Below are 24,374 nucleotides of genomic sequence, written 5' to 3'. Positions count from 1 at the left end.
CTGAGCATTATTGTTATTATTGAGTTCCCTCTCACTGTCTTTTCCTGTTAAAAGTTAGAGATGGTTAAAGGTCTTGACCCTCTGCTAAAGGAGAGTGTTGTGCTTTAGAGAATATTCCTCTAGCAAGAAGCAGAGAAAGACACAGCCTCTCAGCACTGCAGGAAAATGAGGAACACTGGGAATGCAGCCTGCACTGGAGTGGTGGCTCATCTCATATTGCTGTCCCCCAACCATCCTCATTCTCAATGCCAGCTGCTTATAGGAGGAGCAGAGTTATCTCATAACTTGTCCATTGGGTGACACTCATTCCTAACCCACGGAGACACCCCATGCCTTGTGAACACAGGGGTCTGCAGGCAGAGGGTCTTCCAAGTGTGCACCACAGCTTCTGGTGGTTCCTGGCACAGTGCTTTGCTGAGCGAGGATCTGCTCGCCATTTTGTCCTGTGCTTAATCTAGCCCCAGTAAGTAATAAAAAGCAAAGTCCTTCAGCATGGGGGAAACATCTCTGTAATGATACGATAGGTCTGTGCATCTGTTCTCACAGCAGGGACATGTACTAGAGCTAATCAGGAGCTGGAAGTTGTGTTCCCCAGGAAATTCTGACATAGGAAAAAATTAATTCCAAATTAGATGGAAATGACGACATTTCTAATTTTCTTACAAAATGAGATTTCTCCCCCAAAGTAGTTTTAGATCATCAGAATATTTTAGTTGATGGTGTAATCTAGATTCATTCCATTCTGACTCTTACACTGTATTAAAATATTAAATGTAATTACATACATATAATAACACATATAATAGAGAATATGTCTGAATTAGTGATCTAATAGAGGATAAAATTTAAAATGTAACTATTTAAAATGAGTGTTGCTAAGCAGGAGCACCTGACTTTAATGTCTCACTCAGGCAAGCAGTCCTCTCCTTCTTGTCAAAAGGGAGCAGACTCCTTGGAGGACAATTGGAATAGAACCACCAAAGTGTGTTGCCTCTGAGGATTACACTGCTCCCCACTGAATGTAAAGGAAATATTACATGGCACAGTTTCCCCCCAAGGCATTTACATGCAAAAATGGTAAATTCACCTCTCCTCACTTGTCATATCTTCTGTGAAGCCATCCAGTCCTGTGGAGTAGGTAGCTCTCATAGTCATTGCAAAGAAATAGGAACTTATACTACATGTTTTTTTTCTCATCCTGATATAGGGATTGTGCTCTACAAGGTCTGACTGATGTTTCTAGATTATCAGTGGAGGCCAAAAGGCTGAGAGGACTAGATCAGCTACTCTAAATAGCAAGTTCTTGTTCTCCAAACAGCAGGTGTCTGAAATGTTGTTACTGGCTTTTAATGAAGGGCCACTAGTGCTTTGTTTCCCATTAAGCTCTTTATTCCAATACAATTGCATTTTTATCTGCATTCTTGTTGCTTGTCTTGAACTGGGGCCCCCACTGGATGTTAATGGCTATGTTGCTAGCTGGTCTTTCCATCTCCCATGCACAGCAGCATGCTTTCCTTCCTGGGGACTGAAGAGATCTCATCAGCTGTTCCCCCCATGGATGGTCCACCACAGCACCGTTGGTGACAGTGACACAATGCCACATATGGAATGGAGAAAAACTCAGTGGTCCAGGCATTCAAAGCAATTGGTGTTTAATGGATGCTCTTGGTGCATGAGGAGGGGAACCATGAGGTGGGAATGGCTCGCTGGGTCACAAAGGAGGACATCACTTTTACTCACCTTCTCTCTGTTGCTGTGGGATCATGGGAGGTGGCTGTGGGAACGCTTGGCTAATCTGGCCATAAGCAGCAGGATAAGCAGCTAAAGGAGAGACAAAGGGAAAAAAGAAGGAAAGACAGATTTCAGTGCTGGGAAGCAAGGAGCTTTCACTCCAAACCACCACACCAAACTAGACATGGGCTTTGCCCCTGCATTTTGGCTCTGTGAAGGGCCACTTTGTGCAGCCTGAGGTGTGGCATAAGAGCCATGTTCGTGCTCCAGGAGGTGCCACAGGGCCCATAGCATCCTCCCTCTCTCCCACCAGCCTTATCAGCAGTGACACCCAGGGCAGCCATGCAGTGAAAATGGGGGGGCTCTGCTGAGACCACTCCCAACAAAGATGTGCAGCCATTCCAAGTGGTGACAGAAACACATTCACTCACGAGCTCAGTGCAGAGATGCCCACGCTGACAGCCGTGTGCAGAGCACGTGCACTCCTTTCCCCCAGCTCATGTCTGACACCCTGATTAACTCCCATGCTCATAAAAACAGTTCACACGTGTGTTTCCCCCTTCATGTGCCCACAGGCTGTACAGACAGTTGCACGTACACTCTCAGATATACATTTTCTTTCACGCCTGTAGAGACTTCCTCTCTCTCACACAAACACAGTGGAAACAGTGAGCAGCAATTAAACAATTTTCCCCATCTCAGCTCCCCCACCAAGCAAACAAGGGGAGCCATTCACTACCACAGATGGTAGATGATGTGCCTTGCTGCTAAAAATAAAGAGTATGGGTTGCCTGCAAGACCAGAGAGAAGAGGATAGGGGCCATGTGTGTGCAGAGGGGTTAATTAACAGCTCAAAGGGTTGAGTTGCTTCCCATCTATCAAACCTCACAAGCAATAAATGACAATAACTAAAACACCGGCAAATGAAGCCCTACATGGAGAATTAAATTAAGTTTCCAGATACAGCACTGACACAAGATAATAGCCATTCCTCAGCGGGAACCCGTGATTGCTCCAGTTACCACAGGAAATAATGACTTTGGGGTGGCAGCTTCCTCGCAACGTTGGCCATGGACACCTCGTGAGGGGAGGCTGTACACGGCAGGTTCGTGGTCTGCACCAGGTCACTTTGGCTGGTGTCAGTCCATCAACTGCAAAGGAGCTGCTCAGCACACAGGGCAGCACGAGCAGTGGCTGACCCACAGAGACTTCTGGTGAAACCTGCTGGAAGGTGGCGGCATGTCTGGGTAGCTCTTAAGCAAGGCTCAGTCTGATTAAGTGGGGCATGGCCAGCAGACACACCCTAAAAAAATGGCTGTGTGCAGGCATTCTATATACTGCCAGGCACCACCAGCAGCAGCTCTGCAGGGTCTGGCTGCTCATCTTCCCTCTTTGCTGCAGCACTCAGGAGACTTATTTTAGAAAGTGGCCTCCAAAGCAGTGGCCTGATTTTGCACTTGTGCACTATGCTAAGGCAGACCAGACACAGTTCTGTTGATGAAGCTTCACTGAGGTGCAGGTCAGTGGGAGCCTTTCCATGGGAAAGTGAGGAGGTTGCCTCTTTTGTGTGAGAAGACCCTGGCTGTCTTGATGTTTGTGCAAATTGAATCAGGGAGTTTGTGGCCCCCAGCTTGTCCCTTTATCAGTAGGACCCTTCCTTCCCTCAGCCCCCTGAGGTGTGTTCAGAGGGTAATGGCTTTAGAGAGGAGAAAGGTTTATTGGGAGAAAGTGTTAATACTAACGACCTGCGTACTGCTGCACTCCAGCGTAGGCTTGCTGCAAGGGGTCTGCTGCAGTGGGGCTCTGTGCTGTGGAGACACAAGAGAAACAAGGAATTAAGGGGTTAAAACATGATAAGCACTCTCCCCTTATCTTTTATCATCAATATGTGTTATGAAACAGACAGACCCAGGGGCTGAGGGCTGAAGAGAAGGAGCTCACTTGCCCTATGGACAGGAATGCAGAGAACCCCCTAGGATAGCTAAGAGGGTTCTGTCCCCCAGCCATCACCCTGTGAGACCTTGGAACAGAGGACAAATAAACCTCTCTTCTCATTTCCCAAGCTTAAATTATGGATCTGCACTGATCATGCAGATTTTTGACACTAATCAACCCCAAAGAACTCTCATCTTAAGCCAGGACTAGCACTGTGCTAGGTGCTGTGCACACTCAGATCTCAGTGACAGCTACAGTCACATGAAACTTTCAATCAGAGCAGAAAACAACAGGGCATAGCAGGAGGAAGGAGAAGAGAACAAAGCAATGGCTCCTGTCATCCCCACATCCCTTCGAAGGACTGTGTTGCTGCCAGGCAGCCCCCAGTGAGAGAGTAGAAGCTGCATGGAGGGGAGGGGGACACCACTTGTCTGCTCTAGGGAGGATGCTGTGAATCTCTGCATAAAGCATGCAGTCTCTTGCTGTCTTCAAAGTGTATTTTCTCTCTTTACAAGTGTGCATTCCTCCCCACTAAAACTGTTTATTTTTGTGAAACTTTGAAGTCTTGCTCAAATACAACCAAAGCTAGTTAAGATTTTTTTTTCTTTTTCTCCTTTGGTTGATAGGGAGGAAAAAGAGAGAGAAACTTGTTGGATAAGCTCTTTCTTTATCTGCATCAATAAAAAATTTAAAGCAAAGCTTGGCTAAACCTCCAGTCCAAATGTCACCTTGGCCCTAATATTTCACTTCTTGTTATGAGTTTAATTTGTATTTATTGGAACGGCACAATTCTACATTTATGCAGTCCCTCCAACCTATTCCTTGTAGGATGATCCCTTAGGGAAGTGCCACTTTCCCACATCCATCCCACCTTTTTTCCTTCTTACCCGCACAGAGGTGTGGCTGGAGGCAAGGCTTGGAGGATGCAAAGGTGGGGGCCTCTTGGAAGGAAATCTGGTGCCATACACCTATCCAAGGAAAGACACTGACTGTATGGCAAAGTGTGGGGGAGGTTGTCATACGTGAGTATTACATACCCAAGGAACATGGATAAAGTGTTTTCTTACAAATAGAAATACCAGCTTGAAACTTAACTTTAAAGATCACCATTGGTCATGATGGAAACTTGCAAGGTCTTGCACTTTTCTCCCAAAATACAAGGACGAATGGTGAAACGACCAATTTTGAGGTGGCAAACCCAATTAGCTGGCTAAGGCTTGGAAGCTCCTGTTCATTATGGATATTACTGGATCATGTGGACTTTGAGGTTGGGGTAGTCATGGGAAGAAATAAGTGGGATTTCAGTCTTAGCTTGGAATGGTTTCCTAGCTGACTTTTGGCAAGTCCCTCAATATGTGTGTATGTGAAATGGGAAAGCACTGACTTACTGTAAGGATTTTCATTTCTTACAAAATGGTGTGAGGACAATACATTAAAATCTGTTGGAGGTCAGTGGAAGGAAGACTAGAGATTCTACACTACATTTTTAAAGAATAGTTGTTCCAGGAAAACAATGGAGGTAATGTTTGGAAAATACAATTTTTTTTTTACTTACTATATTCTTCTTGAAGAAGAAACCAACAAAAGTCTATTCTTTTTAACCTCTGCTTAGAACTGTTTTCCTCAAAAACAGAATATTGATCATACTGCTGCACAAGAAAACTGAATAGCTATGAAAAGTTGAGTAATCAATCAGTTCCCTCACCCCTTTAGGAGAATGGATCATAATAACTTAGACCCTTCAAGTGCTGTTATGTAGAAAATATTTTCTGAGAAAGGTGAGGGAACCTTTGGTAACAGAAGCTAATCTTTATAACTATGGTTTTGCAGACTGCAAAGAAGGGAACGATCTGCCATCTCTACCCCAGAGGCAACTGTCCTTCTTTCATTGCACAGAAGAAGAAATTGTCTCTGCTGTTCAGGAAATGCAGTTACAGTATTTCATTCTCCCCAGATGAAGCTGACTTGGACATGATTGTTCTCTCCCTGTCCTGCTGATGATTAGCAATGGCTGGCACTTCACTGACACAGGAGAACTCACTAAGCAGGACCTGCCTGTAGTCCTTTCCTTTATTCCTTGTCTTATCTGGCCACATGTGGGAACTGCCCAACCTCCCAGCTGTAGCTGAGTCTATCTCCTGGACACGACCATCTGGCTCACTGCAGAGCTGCTCTGCTCCACCTGTGGATACCTCACGTGCCTTTGGAAACATACTTTGACCATCAGAACTAAGATATTCTGCTTAGGAAATGTATGCTGAGAATCCCCCACCTTTAAGATTAAATATTAGAATTGGGTGAAGATTAAATATTAGAATTGGGTAAATACTTTATTTAAAGTGTTTGGGATAACAGGCCATGAAATGCAGCCTTTCAGTCTTTCACATGAAAGCTTTCAGAGTTCATTATTTTCCTAACTGTTAGTGACTCGCCACCAAGGGTAATATCTAACTGAGTGTTTCTCATGAGGCTGCCTTATGACCCAGGTCATGCATGGGGTTTCCTCTTGGCTCACAGCACATGCAAGCCAGCGAGAAAGTTCTGCCTTGGTTTCAGTTAGCTTTGCTCCAACCTGGAAGTCACTTTCTCATGGGAAAAGAATATGCTAAGTATCTGTTCTAACACACAAGGCCCTAACTGACCCAATCATCCCTAGAAAGCTCTTGAAAGGAGAGTTGAAAACACCCCTGGGGAGGCAGCAGCTCCTGACTTGGGGCTCTGTTTTACTTGTAGTCTCATAGCCTTCCTTGGTCATTTGGGAAAAGCCAAAGTTGTGCCAAAGCTGGTTGTGGTGACTCGCAACCAGCATGAATTTAACTTGGCACCTCTTGAAAGTGATGACCTCTGCTCACTGAAGAACTTGCCTTCCTTAGCTTGAAGACTGTGTTTGCTCAGCAAATGAAGATGTGATTTCAGCTCAGTGGACATGTCCGTGTCCAACATGGCCTATGAAGATGCAGGGACACAGACTCCAGGGATGGCTGGACAGCCTGGCCAAAACATCTTGGGCAGCCATAAGCACATCTCCATGCTGTTGTTCCCCCTGACAGATGAATCAGACCTAGAGAAGGGCATAACTGCCTGTGCTCCCAGATGTGGCATGGATGGAGCCAACAGCTGGTATTGATTCAGAAATCTCAAGACACAGATCAGACATTTGAGGAAGTTGTGGGCATGCTGTGTTCCGTAAATTATGTAATAGTAATTAATACATAATCTGTAATTATGTATTAATGACCTACGAGGAGTTCATCAAGGGCTCAAATATACGAGGAGCTGTCCTGGTTTAGCACAATTCAGAGCCAACCTACTACAGGGGTTAGGTATGGCTGTAGCCCACGACTTGGTAAAATTCAAAGTGATTGAGAGTTATGAGTATTTTCTGTATCTCAGCACAAGGAGACCATCAGGTAGAGTTGCCTTATTCCTCCAAAAGAGACACATAACTTCAGAGGGTGGCCTTCACATAGATCATTGGTGGGAGAGCTAACCTGCCTCAGTCACCCTTTCTCCCCATCCAGCTTACCAGTCTTCTTTGATACAGAAAATATTAGTAGAACACAAACATACGGGCCTGAGAAAACACCTCAGCTCCTCTGTGTGCTGTCTGTGCCAGGATGCAAGCCCATCATGGCACACAAGGTAAGTCGGTGTATAAGGGCTGGTAAGAGCTATAGATGAGAGGCATGGATATTATAGAGCACCTTACAGCGGCTTTTGGACCGGCACCAGTATGTCTCTATGTTGTATCATCATCCGCAGACCTTGGATGTGTTGATTCTGTGCAAATGTGCCTAAGGAGAACATCTGAAACAGATTTCCTTGTGGCCGGACCCATGGAGGTGTCATGTCTAACATACAGACATTTCCAGGATTAAAGGTGCTGTAATGTAAATGCTGAGGATCAGCTGGTGAAGGGAAAAAAAAAAGCAGAGAGGCTCCTGAGAGGCCAGAGGACAACTATCAATCACATTAGCCCCACAGAAGTCCCCGTGGCCTTGCTGCTTTCCAGGAGCTGAGGATCTGGCCTTGCCAGGGCAAACTAAAGGTGTACTGTGAAAACAGATGCTAATAGTAACTTCATTTGGCAGCTCAGGGCAAGAGCCTTATCCCTGGACATCTCCTCTATATTAATTTGATCATTTCCATATCTCCACGGGAAAAATCCTGCTCAGATACAATTGTCTCTTTGCAAGACAATCCTGGCCAAGATGCCACAAGGTGACCATGGCAGATAACCTTCCATAAACCTGGAGACATAAAACAAGCCAATGACCTACTATATGGCCATAAATATAAATTTAACGAAGGCAGCACTTATTCATTAGGCAGAAGTCAAGAAATAACTCCCAAGTCCTTCAAAGAAAGTAGATCCGTTAATGTCACTTTCCAAATCCTCTGCCTGATGCCAAAAGCTGAGGATGATTTCCCAAGTCAGCATGAAATACAAGTGCTTTAAAATTAACACCAGGAAACTTTCTTACTCCTGATATATTTCTAGATTGAAATCCAACTTTTTAAAGGGGCTTTCAGTTAGTGTTGGGCCTGACATTTAGCTTTTGTCAGAGAGTGAATGGATGGAGGTGGAAGAATGAACCACGTTGTTAAAAATAAATAAAATTGGTTTAAATGATATTCTATAAAGAATCCTTCCTGAGGTGTCAGTAGCCTGACTCCAGTGTCTGTCCAAGACAAGCTGTTATATGTGTGCCCCAAGTGAAAATGGTTGTAAGGGACAGAGGACTGGAGTCTGCTGTGGTATTCAGGGGTGTAAATCAAGAGGATCTGCATAGAAGTGAGTGGGCTGGTGAGTAAAAACAACCATAGTTACAGCCTGAACCAGCAAAAGATGCCTTCAAATGCCCTCAGTGGACTATGGGACAGCCTTCTTGTCCCAGCACAGAGAGGAGAAAGCCAAAGTGGTCTGCTGCCTGAAACTAGAGGATTCTAGTGCTTCTGAAAGACAAAAGCAGAAGCTGGCACATTTTTGGCCCTTAAGATGGCTTGTGATTTCATTTTGGTGGAAGGAGTGATCTTACTCCTATGTGGTATTCTTTCCACTCCTTGCTTCTGACTGTCTGTGCATTTTGTGCCTGACAATGCTCAATTCCTTCTATTTCACTCTATTTTGCACAGATGCTTCCTGTATAGGTCTGAAATAGCATATTATGAGCAGAATCCTCAGCTTTCTGCTCTGCCCCACCTATTCATTCCTCTCACTGTCCTGGAGTTATTCTATATCTCTCCTAGGTGCTGCAGCTTGGCTACTATCCCCTTTGGGAAGGTGGATAGGGAAGGAGGGCAATCAAAGTGAGGCTGTGTTGGGGGGGGGGGGTAATAACATAATGATAAGAAAAAAAAGTATATGTGAAGGCCAGAATTAAAATAAATAAATAACTGGGTGGGAGGGCTCTATTCACCTTCTCCTTAAATCCAATTTAAATCACTCTCTACAGCCCTAATCTATATCCATAATTATATCATTTCGTACAACAAGCTTGCGAGAGGTCTTAAGAAATTTATGTAGATTAAAATTCATGGGTGCCATAGTACAGATTCCATATTATTAAGATTGATTAGGACAGCTGATGCTGTGATTAAAGAAGCCAGCGCTTACTGTTGTAATTAATTAGGTATTCAGACACAACAATAACTGCAATAACAGAAAGAATGTGCTGATCTGGCAGAAAACAGAGACTGATCCTGTGTTTTATAATCTCGTTTTGCCATTTAGGGGTGGACACCACTCAGCTAAAGACACCCTGTCCCTCTGTCTCTTCCCCTACACATCAAAAGAGCAAAGAAATCCAGTGGTTTTGTACCCTCTGCCTCATCCTGTTTGTAGGAAATAGCCCTTTTGGTAGCATCCGCAACTATTGTTATGTGCTTGTTTGGGACAACATATGGACCCACTATAAAATTTATATAGCTCAATCATGGAAACCAGGATTATCTTTATTATTTTCTTAATAGTCCCACCTCCAGGTCCCATCCCTTATCAGATTCCTTCTGAGATGGATTCCCAGTGAAAACGTGATAGGAGACATGTCTGGCAATGAAGACTTTCCAGGTAACAAAGCAAGAAAGACACAGGCAGACTGGTGGACATGGCTAGTTAAGGTGATAAATGTTCAACAACAAAGTCAGGACCAGACTTCCCTCTCTTTGCCAAAGGCAATAATCACATAAGTCAGGGTTAGGTTTTAAAAGCTCTTAAGGCACTCTTAAGTCCATATTTTGGGGGAGCTTAGTTTAAGTCATCTTTAAAAATAAAGCTCAAACTCTTAACTCACATAGATGCTACTGAAGACATCAGCACAGAGCCTGATTTGTGTTTACATCTTCTTCCAGATCAGAGGAGAAAACACTTTTGCTCTGGAAAGACTCACACAACTGCCTTAAACAACCTCATTCATTACAACTGCAGCATGGTCATTGGAAGTACATGACATCATTAAAGTGGCTTAGATTACAATTGAAGATGGCAACTTGTTTTTATATTTTTAATGAGTGCATTCCTTCACTTGTTTATTTTACCAGTAAAGTGTGGTTTATGGCACATGGCAGATTGTTACAAATGGGTCAAATAAATGCTTCCTAGTCATAAGGATGTCTCAGGTGCTCACTGTTGCAGTTTTGGAACTGCTGATACAAAATATGAACAGGAAAGCTCTCACCTGGAGATTTAGAGTGGACAAACAATACAGAGCCAGAGGTTTCCTGTAGTGAGGAACTTGGCCTCAGGGTAGCTGAGCCAGGCATGTTTCTAGGCCATAGTTATGTCTGGACCAAAAGCTGTGGGGTTTGGTTTTCATCCTGGACCTTCTACAGGTGCAGGCAGGTCACTCTTTTTCTGTTCTCCCAGTTCACCTCCTCTCTAAACTCTTCTTGTCTAACACCTTTCAGGCCTGAATAATCAGGGTAGACATTGGGGTATGGGAAGCCAGTCCTCTCCTCTCCCTATACTAGTGAAGCCTTGCTCTTGCCCAGTGCCACTGCATGGTGCCTGCTTTGGTCAGGACTGGCACTGGACTCACTGGTCTGGAACAGCAGCCTGTCCATCAGCAGCACTGCTAATTGGCAAACTGATGGATAAAGCTGTCAGAGCAGCATGTTAGCAACTCCTCTTCTGCAAAATTAACTTGGGTAATGATAATAATTACAGATGGAATCTGAATGCTGTCTCTGCTGGCACTGGGTGAAATTGGTGACTGCCTTATACCTCTTTGTTGAGCCAAGGAAAATGAATTGATGGTCTTGGTTCGGTTACAAAGACATGAGTTGCTACAGAACAGGAATTCCCCTCTGGGGCACACCTTTACTGCCTGTCTCAGTGGTGAGTTGGAAAAATTCAGACATAAAAGCTTGGCTGCCCGTTTGTACTGACAACTAGTCCTCACAAGAGAGGGTTGGACCCTGAACAGGGTATGAAGTGGGGATTGCTGTCTAACCCAGACATACCCACTGTGTGCTAAAGGGGAGTGGTGGTGGAGGAACTAGTGCTGTGTCTGCAGAGTGGAACAATGGAGCCAGTCCTGCAAATGGTGACCAGTCAGAAACAGAACCACTGAGTGCCTGAAAATGGTAAATGAGGTGACACACTTTTAATGGATTATGAGGAACTAAGGGGACTTAGATTTTCTTTCCTCAGCAACCTAAATCCAGACCAAATGCACATAATCAGAATCATAGAACATCCTGATCAGAAATGGATCCATAAGGATCATCAAAATCCTGCACAAGGGAACCCCAAGAGTCACACCATGTGCCTGAAAGCATTGTCCAAATGATTCTTGAACCTGTCAGGCTTGGTACTGTGACTGTTTTCCTAGGGAGTCTGTTCTAGTGCCCAACCACCCTCTGAGTGATGAATCTTTTGCTGATATCCAAATTAAATCTCCTCTGACACAACTTCAGGCCATTCCCTCAGGTTCTGTTACTGGTCACCAGAGAAGAGACCAGTGCCTGCCCCTCTGATTCCCCTTGTGAGGAAGCTGAAGAGCTCAGTGTGAAAGCATTCCCCATCTAAGGCTCCACAAAGCTGCCAAACTGCTGGGCCATCCCTCGCTCAGGAGGAGTGAGGGGGATGTAAGGTTCTTTGAGGTGTATTTCCACTTCTTTCTGGGCACATCACTGGACAAAAGATTATTGAGCAGTCCTCACTTTTCTGGGAGCTCTGCTTTGTTCCTTCTTCCAGTTCTCTCATTTCACCAATTCTTTGACAGCCAATCCCATCTCTCTGTTGTTTGCTACCCTTTGGTCTCACAGTTTTCTCATCTCTCTCCCTCCCATTCTCTTACCAAAAAGGCTTTATTTTAGAGTGAGAATTTTGTCTAGGCCCTCAAAATGCAATTCAGCAGGGCAGGACCTGTTATCAGAGAGCAGAATTCTGATGATGTGAGACAGAGCAGAAGCCAGTGCAGATGGTGTCTACTGTTACAGTACATCACACATGGTTACCAGAGAGGCTCTGGGCTCTGTATGGCTAAGAAGCTTTGGCAGAAGAGTGCAGTCCCTGCTACTGTGACTAATGTGGAAATGGCAAACACTCTTGTGCTGCTGCAAAGTGACTCACAAGATCATGGCACAGCAGATTATGCTCTTTGTCCCCACTATATGTTGTGACACATTGCCACGTTCAATAGCTCTGCAAACTGCAAGACTAAAGGGCAGGAATTAATACACAAAAAGGTCAAATCTCCAAAGGGGCTCAGACTAGTGGAAGGGGAAATACTTATTGCCTTGTTATTCACTCTGTGGCAAAAAGTGCACTGAGGCATTATGTACTGTCTGATCTTGGAGAAGGTGAGACCCTGGCTTGCAAAGGTTATGACTGCAAGGAATGGTTTTCTAGTGCCACTGCATGGATCCATACCCTGACCAGATTAACAGAGAAAGCTAATTCCTGCAGGGACAGGTGCTGTGATCAAAGCCCTGGCAAATAAGAATGTTCAAATTCTGGTCTTTGCTGCAAAGCCATGGATAACTTGGTAATCTGACTGAAACGATACCATGTATATCCCTTCTCCAGTCAAAGAGAATCTTTGAAAAAAGGATCAGGGGAAGACAGAAGAAAAAAGAGCCACATCACAGACTAAATGCATTTATGTAATAAGGACTTATTTTTATAAAGACTGTGGTATTCTGGTGTCCTTTTGATGCAGAATCAAAAATAATATGGCGAGTCATAAAGGTGAACATCTAAACAAACTGCACAATTAATGGAATTTATTAGGATCTGAATGATATGGATGTCTTGGCTCTAGAGATGTTCATTGTCCTGTTTTGATATTTTCAGGCAACAAAGAACATTCTGCTACAGGCTGTAATGGTGTGAACCCAAATTTGAGGGTTTTTTTGTGGAGTATGAAAGAGTATCTGAAAGCAATATTCAGGATTTAAACAATATATGGCAAGTCATAATCATAGCAAGACTATGATTATGTACATAATACAGCAGCAGTCTTAGCTGCTTTTAGAATGAGAGATACACTATAAAAGAAAGTTGTTTGGAAGATGCTGACTTTGGATGGGGACTGTCATGATCTTCCTTTCTCTATGCTAGTGCAATTGCCCGCTCAGCTGTAATATTTTATTTCTACTCTTGCATTTAGAGACAGCCATCCAGAACCACAGGGCAGTAAGAGATGCAATAGAGGAGAGTGAGAAAAATCCCATAATAATGGAACAAGCTGCCCAGTGATGAAATTTTCTTTCTAACCCCAAGCAATTAGTGGCTGGCGTATATCATAAAACGTGAAGTTTTGTGTCCTATCTACATTTTTATCCAGTCTAATATGGCTGTGGATGTTCTCATTACCCATATAAATGTCTAATCCTTTTATTTTTTTACGCTGCTAAGCTCCAGGACTGAATAAAGCCTGTGGCAAGGAGGAGAGGTTTGGAGAGTGCATAAATGCTCATGAGAAGGAGCACAATTAGATGGAGCAAATGCATGATGTAAGCTATATGGACTTGCTTTCAGCATTTCAGGGACAGACAAAAACATAATGAGAGGTGGGTGTTTGACCTGCCACTGTTCCCTTTACACCTCTGGTATAACTTAAGGTGTCACCACATCATGGGGAAACTGAGCAATGAGAAAGACAAATATATTGCTGAAGTTACCCTGCCAAACTTTACACAGCTCAGACTGTTTGGATGTCAACTTTACTGGCAGAAGGGTGTCTCTCTGCCTGCAGAAAAGAGGGGCAGGATGACTGTCACCCTTCAGTGTGTCAGACTGTTGGTGTTTGTGCAGGGACTTACTGTGATTTTCTGCCTGAGCAACTCTTTCCGAAGCTCAGAGAGAATCAGGTTAAGACTACTGACTTTTATATAACTATGGATGAAACACCTAAATGAAGTATTCTTTAATTATGGAGATAGTTGGGGATTGTAACAAAAGCTCAAGCCATTAAGATTCACCTATAAAAGAACATCTTTTCTCTGATACCCACAGTAATGGATCATCGAAATTGGCTAAAAGGATCTAAATAAACCAGAAAAAAAGGACAGACATACATAGAAATGGATGAATAAACAGAGAAATAATTGACTGGCAAACAGGCAAACTGAAATAAATGGACAGAAGAACAGATGGCCATATTTGTATAACCTTAAAGACAGAATGCTTTCTCAGTGTTGTGGTTGAACTCACTGAGAATACTGAGGGCTCTCTGCAGTCTTGTGATGACTCAAAAATCTCCCCAGTCCTTCATCTGCTACAACACATATATATATGTCTAATTTTGAGTTCAGTAAGTTCCTTGATTTTAATTCTGCTTAGAGCTGAACTCAAACTCCATGTTTGCAAAGTGTTTGTTGGGAGGAAGACAATTATTTGTCAATAGTTAGGTAAGATTTTGGTATTTCTATATTATATGGTATTTTTCCTTGTAGCTCATAAAGTCCCCTATGATGATGAATCTTCTGAGTTTTCAGAACTGGCTAAGATTGAAAGAATTATTTTTTTCTTAGAGATTTTTGGGGCTTTTTGGCTGGAACATTGAACTCAGTATTTGATTTCCTAACAGACTAGATCAATCTATCAGTTCCCCAGGGTAAAATACTCCTTTGCCAGCTGGTGATTAGGATCAATTAGTAGCATTTACTTGGATTTTTATTGCTATGATTGTTACCATTAGTATATGTACAGGAATGGTAAAAAATGTCTTCCTAGAGGAAGTGTATTGGAGAAGAGATGTATCTCAAATCTCAAGGATACTGAAAAAATATAGGTGAACATTAAGGAATGGTAAACTCCTTAGTTCTTGTTAATTACAGATTTAGAGTGTATGTGTATTTGTAAATACATGTACAGGGGCAGTATGTATCCTTTAACTTCCCTCATTCATCTCTGACTGCCAGTGGTTGCAAAATCACTTCTTTAGTGCTGGCATCTTCAAGCTAGGCACAGTGTGAATCCCAGCAGCAGTTTTCCTGCAGTGTGCCACCAAAGGGTGACCCTGAGCCCACACAGAGGCTATATTAATGCAGATTCACTCTCCAGGCCTGGTAAGGCAGCAGGATTTGTGTGCAGAGAGCATTTTTGGGATCAAGACCTGCTCCTTGCACACAGAAAGACACTTGGGTCAGCAGACATGTGGACCCTTTGGATCATTCTCCCAGAGCCATCTGGCTGCAGGGGAATTCCAGCAGGAGAAACCAATGCTGGGTGCAAACAGGCTTAGCCCAGCTCCTTCAAGGCTAACCAGAAGCAAGACCCTTGGCAGTACTGTGAGGGGATCTGCCAGCATGAACTGCTCAGGAGTCAGGTCAGTTTTCAGCTGAAGCAAAACATGATGGTTGTCCTGACTGTATTCACCAGACATGCTATCCAGCAAATGAGCACTCAAATATTCAGTACACAGTTTTTCCACCTCCAACATGCCCTTGATGTTTATCATCCAGATTGAACCGTTCAACACTGTAGCTGCGTAAGACACAATACACCAATGCTATAATGAGCCCTGGTGGCGTGGGATATAACCCTTCTGAGCCTATGCCACAGACTTTTGTTGGGCAAAGCCTGTGGGTGTGGACAGTATCCCTAGGACTGAGGCAACAGGTTGTGGGCACAGGATTGGTCTGGCTTACCTGGATAAGGGTGAATGCCATTAGCAAACACGGCTTCAGCGGCTGGCTGCCCATTAGCCTGCGGCGGGAGGCCAGTGAAACCATTCACCCCAATTGGAGATGGGATGCTAGGCACAGCTGGTGCAGTTATGCCAGGAGGCGTACTTCCACCTGCAAATGGGGAGGACACAAGGGCAGGGCTGGTAAGTAGTGGAAACAACAATTTTTTGGAGAAAACTGCTGACACAACAGCTGTGACCGCCACCCGCAAAGAAAAAAACGAGAAATGAAAAGCTGTTGAGCAAATAAATGGGCTGCTTGCAACTGCCCTCCTGTTCAGAAAGCACTCAAGAAAAGCTTGAAAAACCTCCAAAAAAACTCTCAGCCCCAGCTTTCTACAGCAGTTCCTATCAGATTCCCTTTGGATCTCAGTGGGTGTACTGATTTCCAGGACAGCTCTGTCTGCACTCTCTCATGAATACACCTTTCATGTGCAAACTCATTCTGAACTTTCTCAGCACTAGGGATCCTTAAAAGACTTGTCAAGTTTATTTGTAGCCTAAAGGTAGCCAGTGATACATTTTTTAATGTCACTGTTTGGCCCAAACTTGACTTCATACTGTTTTAACAGATATCTCCCAATGAACGGGGGAAAAATTGGACTAAATTTGTTCCTTTCATGAAATCTTATTCTTTCCTTCTTCCCAGATGCATCCTGTGGGGGACTGTAATGCTGCTATTTCAGAAGAAGAAATTCATCTTTATGTTCTGAGTGGGATCTTGTCACCCACTGAATTCTTAAATTTCTGGGGAGAGAATTAAATCTGTCTGTTACCTCCCTGTCTTCCTCCTATGTATGTGTAAAATGACTAGACAGTCTGTTCTTCTCTCAACATGTTCAGGATGATTTCAGGGACCAAAAATGTGTTTTCAATGAGCCTGAAATCATATTTTTCTCTTGCTAGGTGTGTGTGGGAAGTTAAACTATCTTATCTTCAACAATATCTTTCTGTGTCAGGGTATACTACTGATTGAAAGCACCATTTTTGCAGTAACCTCTCTTTTAAACCAATTGCAGATATTTTCTTCACCATTGTAGCATTCTATAATGGGTAAGTCCAATAACACCCTTCAACAACTGTTTAAATCTGTGTTGGTGCTTTAAGAAAGCCACTACGGGTGCATGAGATGTTTTAATATGTTCAGATTTGAATAGCCAAAAAAAAAAAGAAAAGCAGTACTTCAGCTCATTTCTTATACCCTGAGCAGACAAGCTGCTGCTTCCCCTTTTCTTATTTAAATGGAGTTGGCCTTTAAAAATGTCCTCTGTGGAGGTACAGGGAGCCAGCAGTGGCAACTGAAGTCCAAAGGCAATGCTCTCAGCATATGCCATCAGATTCCAAATCACAAAGGCTACTTAAAATTTCAGTTGCTTTTCTGGATCTCTCCTTTATTTGCATAGAAAATGTAAATAATTTTTTTTCTAAAATTGCAGCAAGGGATTTGTGCTTGCCATTTTGTGCATGTCTAAGGAAGTTCAGGCATATTTATCGGAATTTTTAAATTTTCTTTTTATAAAGAGCAACCCTGGAGAGGTCAGATCTGTAGCTGGAGTAAAATTGGCATAATTCCACCCTGGAAAATGAATGGTGGTGGTGCATGCCAGTTGGAGATTTCATCCCTTGTTTGAGATCTCTTGCTATAGCTACACCAGGTGCAGATTTACAACATAGAGAGAGATAAGAAGGGAGGAAGAGGAGCAAGAAGGAAGTAAGCCTAAATAAAATTTCATTTCTATCCCCTCGCTGCAGGTAACAGAGTGGCAGACCGACTGCCAGACCCACTTTTCACTCAGACTGTAGCAGTGATGGAAGAAATGTAAAACCTGAACCAAACTCTCAGAAAAGTCAAATACATTGCCTCACAGTTATGGGCTGTTGTGTGAGATAAATCTGACTCTTGATGGAAGACTGTTAAAATGACAGCAAACAGCATTAACATTTTCTTGGTCAGAATTACCCACAGGCAGCACTTATTGCACTCCCTGGACAAAAGTTCAAATGAGATGTCTAAGTTTTGTATGGTTAAAGCCAGGTGAGATGGATACTGTCTCCTATCTGTTAGATTTGCCTGGATCCAAAACTCTGAGCCCCGAGGTCCCATGGGAATGAATTATGGTCATATTCCCAGGAATCCACTCTCCTAGAGGTGGGACACAGAGGAAACCAGGTCTATTATGAGGACTGAAGATACCAGCACAGAGGCACTGCAGCGAGCCAATACCTCCAAAGCCTCTAGGACTTCTGGGTTACCATAATCTTTTTTTTCTAGCACAGTTTTTCTTTTTCTTTAAGAAGATCAAAACACTTCCTTTTTTTTTTTTCCAATGTTCCAAACACTTTTTTCTAGTGCCTGTTTTTTTATTATTTTTTTTTTCTGAGAACTTTGAAATATTTCATTTTCCTTCCAAGGCAGAACAAAGATATACTTCAATGACTGGAAATCCTGCTATGAAGCAGAATGATCAGTTTCCATTTGGCTTTCTGTATGCTAACAAAACCCAGCAGGAGAATTAATGTTAGGCTTCAGATATCTCCTGGCTACTCAAAAATCGCTGCTAGTGTTGTAGGCTTGCTTGCTCAGACATTATGTGAAACATTTTCTATGCATCTTATCACATGCTTTGTGAGTGTTGTAGTAATACAAGGAGTAATTTCAAAGTCTAAACATATCTCCTAAGGAATAATTGTCAATGGACATTTCCACAACCCACCACAGGGGTTTTTCATGAAGGAAGCTACTCATTCAAGGTAAATCTGCAATAATGCCAAAGTGAATAGGCTCTGTGATTGAAAAAAATGTCATTAGGGGAGTGCAAAATTGGCTGCTGTGAAAGACATCAAGCGATCATCTAAACCAGCATCTTATTTTCAATAATGACCAGTCATGGGTGATCCAGAAAGCATGCAAAAAACATGAGTTTCCTCTCCTGTATTCTGACAGTGAGATTTTAACAGTCCCCTCATTCTGTCAAACACTGGAATGGGCTGCCCAAGGAAATGGTGGAATTGCCATCTCTGGATGTATTTTAAAGACACATTTATGTGGTGTTGGAGGATATGGTTTAGTGGTGGGCTTGGCAGTGCTGGGTTAATGGTCAGCCTTGATAATCTTAAAGATCCTTTACAATCTAAATTGTATGATTCTATGACTCTGAAAGGCACTGGTCATAACAGCAGTGGAAACAATTACACCAGAAAAGACCTGGGATATTTTTCATGTGGTGGAAATCCTCTTAGGCACAGAATTTGGCTGTTGTATAAGTGTTTTTACACCCATGACACAGAATGCACTCATTTTCAAGAATATACTTATGTATATTCAAAAGAACTTGTGCTCTTTTGTGGTGGGTCCATTGCAAACCACTGCCTTGATTCAGCTTTCCAGGCCCTGACAATATTTGAATTCCAGTCAGTCTTTGTTTGATGTTCTCTCTGCTCCCACCAACACAAAACAAATCTAGCTAATGCAAATATGATAATCTTGCCAGCAGTGGGTTTAAAGGGTGCACATATAATTAAGCCACTTTTTTATTTGGATTTGCAGTAGCTCCATCGACTTTTTGTTTATACATTTATCATTGTGTAAACACGTATTTTGAAATGTGCAGTATAAGATTTTCGAGTCAAGTGCTTTTCGTTGAATCTCCATAAAGTCTTGTGGAATGAGATCTATCTTACTCTCTCTTCTCTCCCCAGTTCCTTGTGATATTCTATTACAAATGGTCCTTTCAAGATGTACCTTTGAGTCCTCTTCCTCCCTACCAGACTCTAGTATGTTGCAAAACTTCCCAAATCCTCACTTCTTTCAAGGTTTGGCCCCACTTTTCCAGCTTCCCTATTTTCCTGCTGTTAGGCCACATGTCAGTCCAGGACTACCAGGGCTGAGGATTCCTTGGTCTGTTCCTGCCTAAATGTTAATCTTGTTCTTCAAGACCAACAAAGACAGTCCTGTTCCCACCTCAGCTTATTTCTCTGCCTGCTGAGCCATATACTGCAGTTCATAGAATGGACTTTTTTCCTAGGACCCCTTCACTGGCTACCTGTCTATGTCCCTGCAGCCTAAAAACTCCCTCACTAAACACCCTCATTCCAGGTAGCACCAGTTGTCTTCCTTGACTATCTTCTATCTTATTTCACAACAGGGGGAAAGGCTTATGTGTCCCAAAGGCAAAATTCATCTTGTTAATGACACTGAATCTCACCACAGCCCTATTTTGCTAGTCTTTGGGATAGCCTGGCTGTGATAGCACCAGCACTGACCCCTTTGACACATAAATGCACATAGGACACTGTGGGACGTTTTGTGGGTTCTCAGAGCTAAAGAGAAGTTGTGTGTGGGATTAGACTGACAAATGTCACAGAAGCACAGAATAGTTAAGGTTCTAAAAGACCTCTAAGATGATTGAGTCCAACCATTAACACAGCAGTGCCAAGCCTGCCACTAAGCCATGTCCCTAAGTCCCATGTCTACACACCTTTTAAATAGCTCCAGAGACTGATGTTTGTTCACTGGCCCGGGCAGTCTCTTACAACATTTAACAACACTTTTGGGAATTAAACTTTTTCTAATATCCAATCCAAACCTCCCCTGGTGCCACGTGAGATCCTTTCCTCTGGTCCTTTCACTTGCTGCCTGAGAGGAGAGACTGATCCTCACTTGGACAAAGAGCTAACAAGTCCTGCCAGGTGTCCGGTGGGATGTGGTCTAGTTTCCCTGCCCTTTTCCCTCTCCATCCCGCTTCCCCCTTACCTGAGGTTGGAGTCATGGGGGCGGCTGCCAGGCCGTTCATGTTCAGCGCCGCCATCTGCTGCATCTGGGCGGCTGCAAAGGCTGCCATGGGGTTCAGGTATCCGCCCTGCGCCACCGACGCCATGATCGCCGCTTGCTGCTGCATCAGCTGGAACAAAGAGAGCAGGGAAAAAATATCACGCGGTCACTGCCGGGGCAGCCTGTGGCACCGGCACCAGGAGGGCGCCCGGTGAGGGGGGGATGCATCCCAGGGTTTTGGGGTGTCAGCACACCACCCCGGTGGTACGCCCCCCAGGCTTGGTCATTCTTCTCGTTTGGGGTCTTCATGGCACCCATCCCGCCATGTGTTCCCTAGTGTGGAGGTGTCCTGTGACCCGGACTCAGCCCACCAGTTCTCTGGTCAGAAAGGCAGAGAAAAGTCTTTATACAGACAAAACACAATATATTTGAGCAGAGCGGTTTTGTGGCTTACATTGCTTATATCAACACTCCGGGAGAGCCTGGAGGTTACTGATGGGAGACCAGTGTATGTAGGAAAAAGGGATCCTTTCTACAAAGTGGAAATTTTGTCTAGTTCTCTAGAGATAACCTGATCTATTGTCATGTGTCAATGACAAAAATCACTTTTTCTGGTGTTGCTAGGAGGCTTCAGCTGAGTACTGAGCAAAACCACAACCAAAACTTTTAATCAGATCACTTTCAGATCATATCACCTATTTCCAGCACTATCAGAGACCCCCAGAAGAGCTGTACAAGAGAAGGGAGCTCCCCTGTTTTAGCAAGATTGATATTATCTAACGAGAAAATCCCTTCCCTGTGGTTTTGATCTGTGTTGACTTTCTCAATTAATTTTTTTCTAGAAAGTGGTCAAAACGCTCCTTCTTTCAGGGCACCTACAAAAGTAAAAAATAATAAATGCAGGCTGCATTTTCAGGCATTTGGGGCTCAAAACTTTGGAGCAGAAGGCTGTTGAATGTTTATGAATCCTGGAAATACTTCTTTGATTAAAACAAGGCTTTGTTATCATTATGTTACACTCAGAACCTAGCACACAGCTGGTGCGGTTCATGTATATGGTAGATGTGCAGAGAGATTTTAAAATCGTCCTGGTGTGAAAGATAAGACAGTTTGGTTGAAGCGGCTTCTTGTCTCCCTCCCTGGTGCTGTACAAAAAGCCAGACAGAGTGGGCATGTCTGAGTATCCTGCCCTCAGGAATGAATGTGCTGGGTGCTTCAAGAAGCTGTGCGGGAAAGAAGATGTGCAGAAAATTTGGGAAACCTCACTCTGTACATTCCCCAGCCTCTGGTAATCTGTGACTTGATGATAATAGTGGAAAAGAGAAGAGGTTTTTTGTGATTTTAGAAGTGAGTCTTGTCTTTGCTGTCTCCAAAACTGGAGTAACTCTGTTTCACTGCTCTCTCTGATTTCACTCTCTCTCCTATCAGGAAATCACCTCTGATAGTGTTCTTTAAGCACATGGGACATGTGCTTCTCAGAATTAAACAGACCTCAGAAGTCATGGCAAGGAACAGACTGTTTCCTTCTGTTTGCTTTAATATTGAAGTATCTGTTAAATTATCTCTTCTTACCCGTATACACTAAAACAAACCCTTGAAATCACTGCACTCATTCAAATGCTGAAACTTTCCTTGTCACCATCCATAAACAGTAAGGGGTGCTCTGACAACAACCTGCTGAATAACCATGCACAAGTTATGTAAAATTGCCTTGATTTCTCCAGCAATAAAATGTAACACAGGATACTTGATTCCACACATTGTCAGATCTACAGGTGAAGTGTGTTGTACTGGATTTGAGTATTATTATTTTTCTAAGCCTAATGCAGATTGGTGGGAAAGTGGTGGCTTTCCCTTTGATGGCTAATTACCCTTTTTTATTTTACCCTGCATAAGGCACTTTTACATTTTAATTAGGGATATTTTGCTCATTGCAATTACTGATGGAGTGATTAGACAACATTTTGTATTATACACTGTGTTGACTCTCCTTTAAGGAGTATATTTGTTCCTGGGCATCGTTTGAGTTTATTCTCCAGAGGAGGTAGTGAGCAGGCGATATTAGAAAGTATGCCAAGGAAGTGAAGATGGAAGGGGAATCCATCTGTCTTTAACACTGGATTGACTCCAGCACTAGGTGTGCTGACTCACATTGCATTTTCTGTTCTGGATGTTTTTACCTGGGTGATGCCTAAAGTTTTTTTTTTGTTTGTTTGTTTTGTTTTAAATATATTTTTCATGTATTTGTAGCTTTTTAGATTTTTAATACATAGTTTTATAGCCTCTAGCACCTTCTTACCCCTTTTCACACTTTAATGTGGTAAAAATAATGTCCTAACCTGTGATGGGAAGCTGGATCAGATGCTTCTGCTACAAAACAGCGGTGCTCCTGCAGAGAACAGTCACCCAATATCTAATACACTCAGTACTGGATGTACTCTCTGAGATGTCCTAGAGACCAGGGAACCCCTCTGGCATGTTGAAATGAACCCTTCATATCATGACCCAGAGGACACAGACCTCTCTGCAGCCTTCAGACCTAGTCTGTAGTGGGATTGCCTGCAGATGGAAGGAGTAGAGCACTGCACACCTGAACACAGCTGGGTACCCCAGCCGATGGCTTTGCTTCCTTGGCTGGAGAGGTGGCCTCAACCAAGGCCCAAGGAATGTCTGGTCATTTCAACCCTTGACAGAGTTTCTGCCATATTTCTGAGGTCACAGATTCCATTCATGTCCATCCCATTCTTTTTGGAGGTGCTCAGGGCCAAAGGCTAAGGGGGAAGAAGAGGGGGCTCCTACCCAGCCCAGTGGCTGATGGTCAGAGCTTGGCTGAGTGCAACGGCACCACGAGGGTGGGAGGACAGGAACTCAGTCACCTTGAAAGAAGCTGACAGCATAAGACCTACCTCCTTCCCCCTCAGGGTGGCTCTAGGGAAATTTGCAGAAGGAGAACAAGGAGAACAAGTCCTGTAAGGGTCACTAGTCTTCCTTCTAAAACCTCCAAGGCATTCCCAGTGAAAGTCACCCCGCTTCTTCCCCAGCTCCCCCTGAAGACAAATGTCCCATCCACTCTCCTTTCACTTTGAAAGAGACCCAGTGTATGGTCCCAGTTAATAAAGCTGTAGAAAGAGAGGCAGTGACCCCACCAGAGGCAAATCAATAGCAGCAGCCCCTGGGTATTGTGTACTTTAAAATATGCCATTTGAAATGCAGATTTTCCCTGCCTGGGCTGGGGCTACAGAGCACTAATCAGGAAGGCAGCAGCCTTATTATCTCAGACTGATCCAAGGGGACAGAGAGGAGCTTTTCCCTCACTTAGCTAAAAGGACATACTTCCTTTTGCTTCTCCTACTTCCTTCGCATGACCTTTGCCTCAGCATTTAGAGCTCTTTCCCATCCATCTTAAAGATCTATTTCTTCTTTCCTGCTGTTTTTTCTATTGCTCAAATATTTATCTTCTGAGGAGACCAGGAGACTCTACTGGACAGGTTCCTGCCCTTGGACAGCACACCAAGAGATAAGAGCCTGCTGTCACCATCCCAATGCTTGAAACAGGTGGAGAGGCACTGGATCAGCCATCCAAATCATGGGATGGGGTGGCAGTGTTGGCTGATCAATAGAGACACATGTAAGGGTTTGTCTCACACATCTTGTTCCTACTTTAAGTTGCGATGGTACTCAAGGGCAGGAAATACTGCCCTTTTCTTACATAGGAACAATTGCATGGAGAGATGAAGGAACTTTCTCAGAGAAAAAAAATCCTGCTAGAAACAGGAAAAACATGCACAGCCTGCCTTCCC

The 24,374-nt window shown here is 43.5% G+C and overlaps 1 protein-coding gene across 50 annotated transcripts in view; it reads right to left on the bottom strand.

Moving 5' to 3' along the window:
• The window catches only part of CELF4 (CUGBP Elav-like family member 4), a 676,060-nt gene that overhangs the window by 25,969 nt on the left and 625,717 nt on the right, over positions 1 to 24,374 (bottom strand). For 18 of the 50 annotated variants that reach the window (XM_063422567.1, XM_063422590.1, XM_063422571.1 and 15 more), the window contains 5 exons: positions 20,557 to 20,704; positions 15,766 to 15,915; positions 3,474 to 3,539; positions 2,953 to 2,955; positions 1,741 to 1,821 (listed from right to left, as the gene is read on the bottom strand). In XM_063422567.1, coding sequence (XP_063278637.1) covers positions 1,741 to 1,821; positions 2,953 to 2,955; positions 3,474 to 3,539; positions 15,766 to 15,915; positions 20,557 to 20,704 — 448 coding nt within the window. Of the gene's footprint in view, positions 1 to 1,740; positions 1,822 to 2,634; positions 2,640 to 2,952; positions 2,956 to 3,473; positions 3,540 to 15,765; positions 15,916 to 20,556; positions 20,705 to 24,374 lie in introns of all 50 variants that reach the window. The other 32 variants (XM_063422542.1, XM_063422555.1, XM_063422578.1 and 29 more) reach the window with 5 other exon arrangements.

This window comes from Prinia subflava, chromosome Z, assembly GCF_021018805.1.
Source record: "Prinia subflava isolate CZ2003 ecotype Zambia chromosome Z, Cam_Psub_1.2, whole genome shotgun sequence".
In the NCBI taxonomy this organism is placed as follows: domain Eukaryota; kingdom Metazoa; phylum Chordata; class Aves; order Passeriformes; family Cisticolidae; genus Prinia; species Prinia subflava.
Note: the sequence above shows the minus strand (reverse complement) of the source record. Positions and strands in the feature narration are given on the sequence as shown.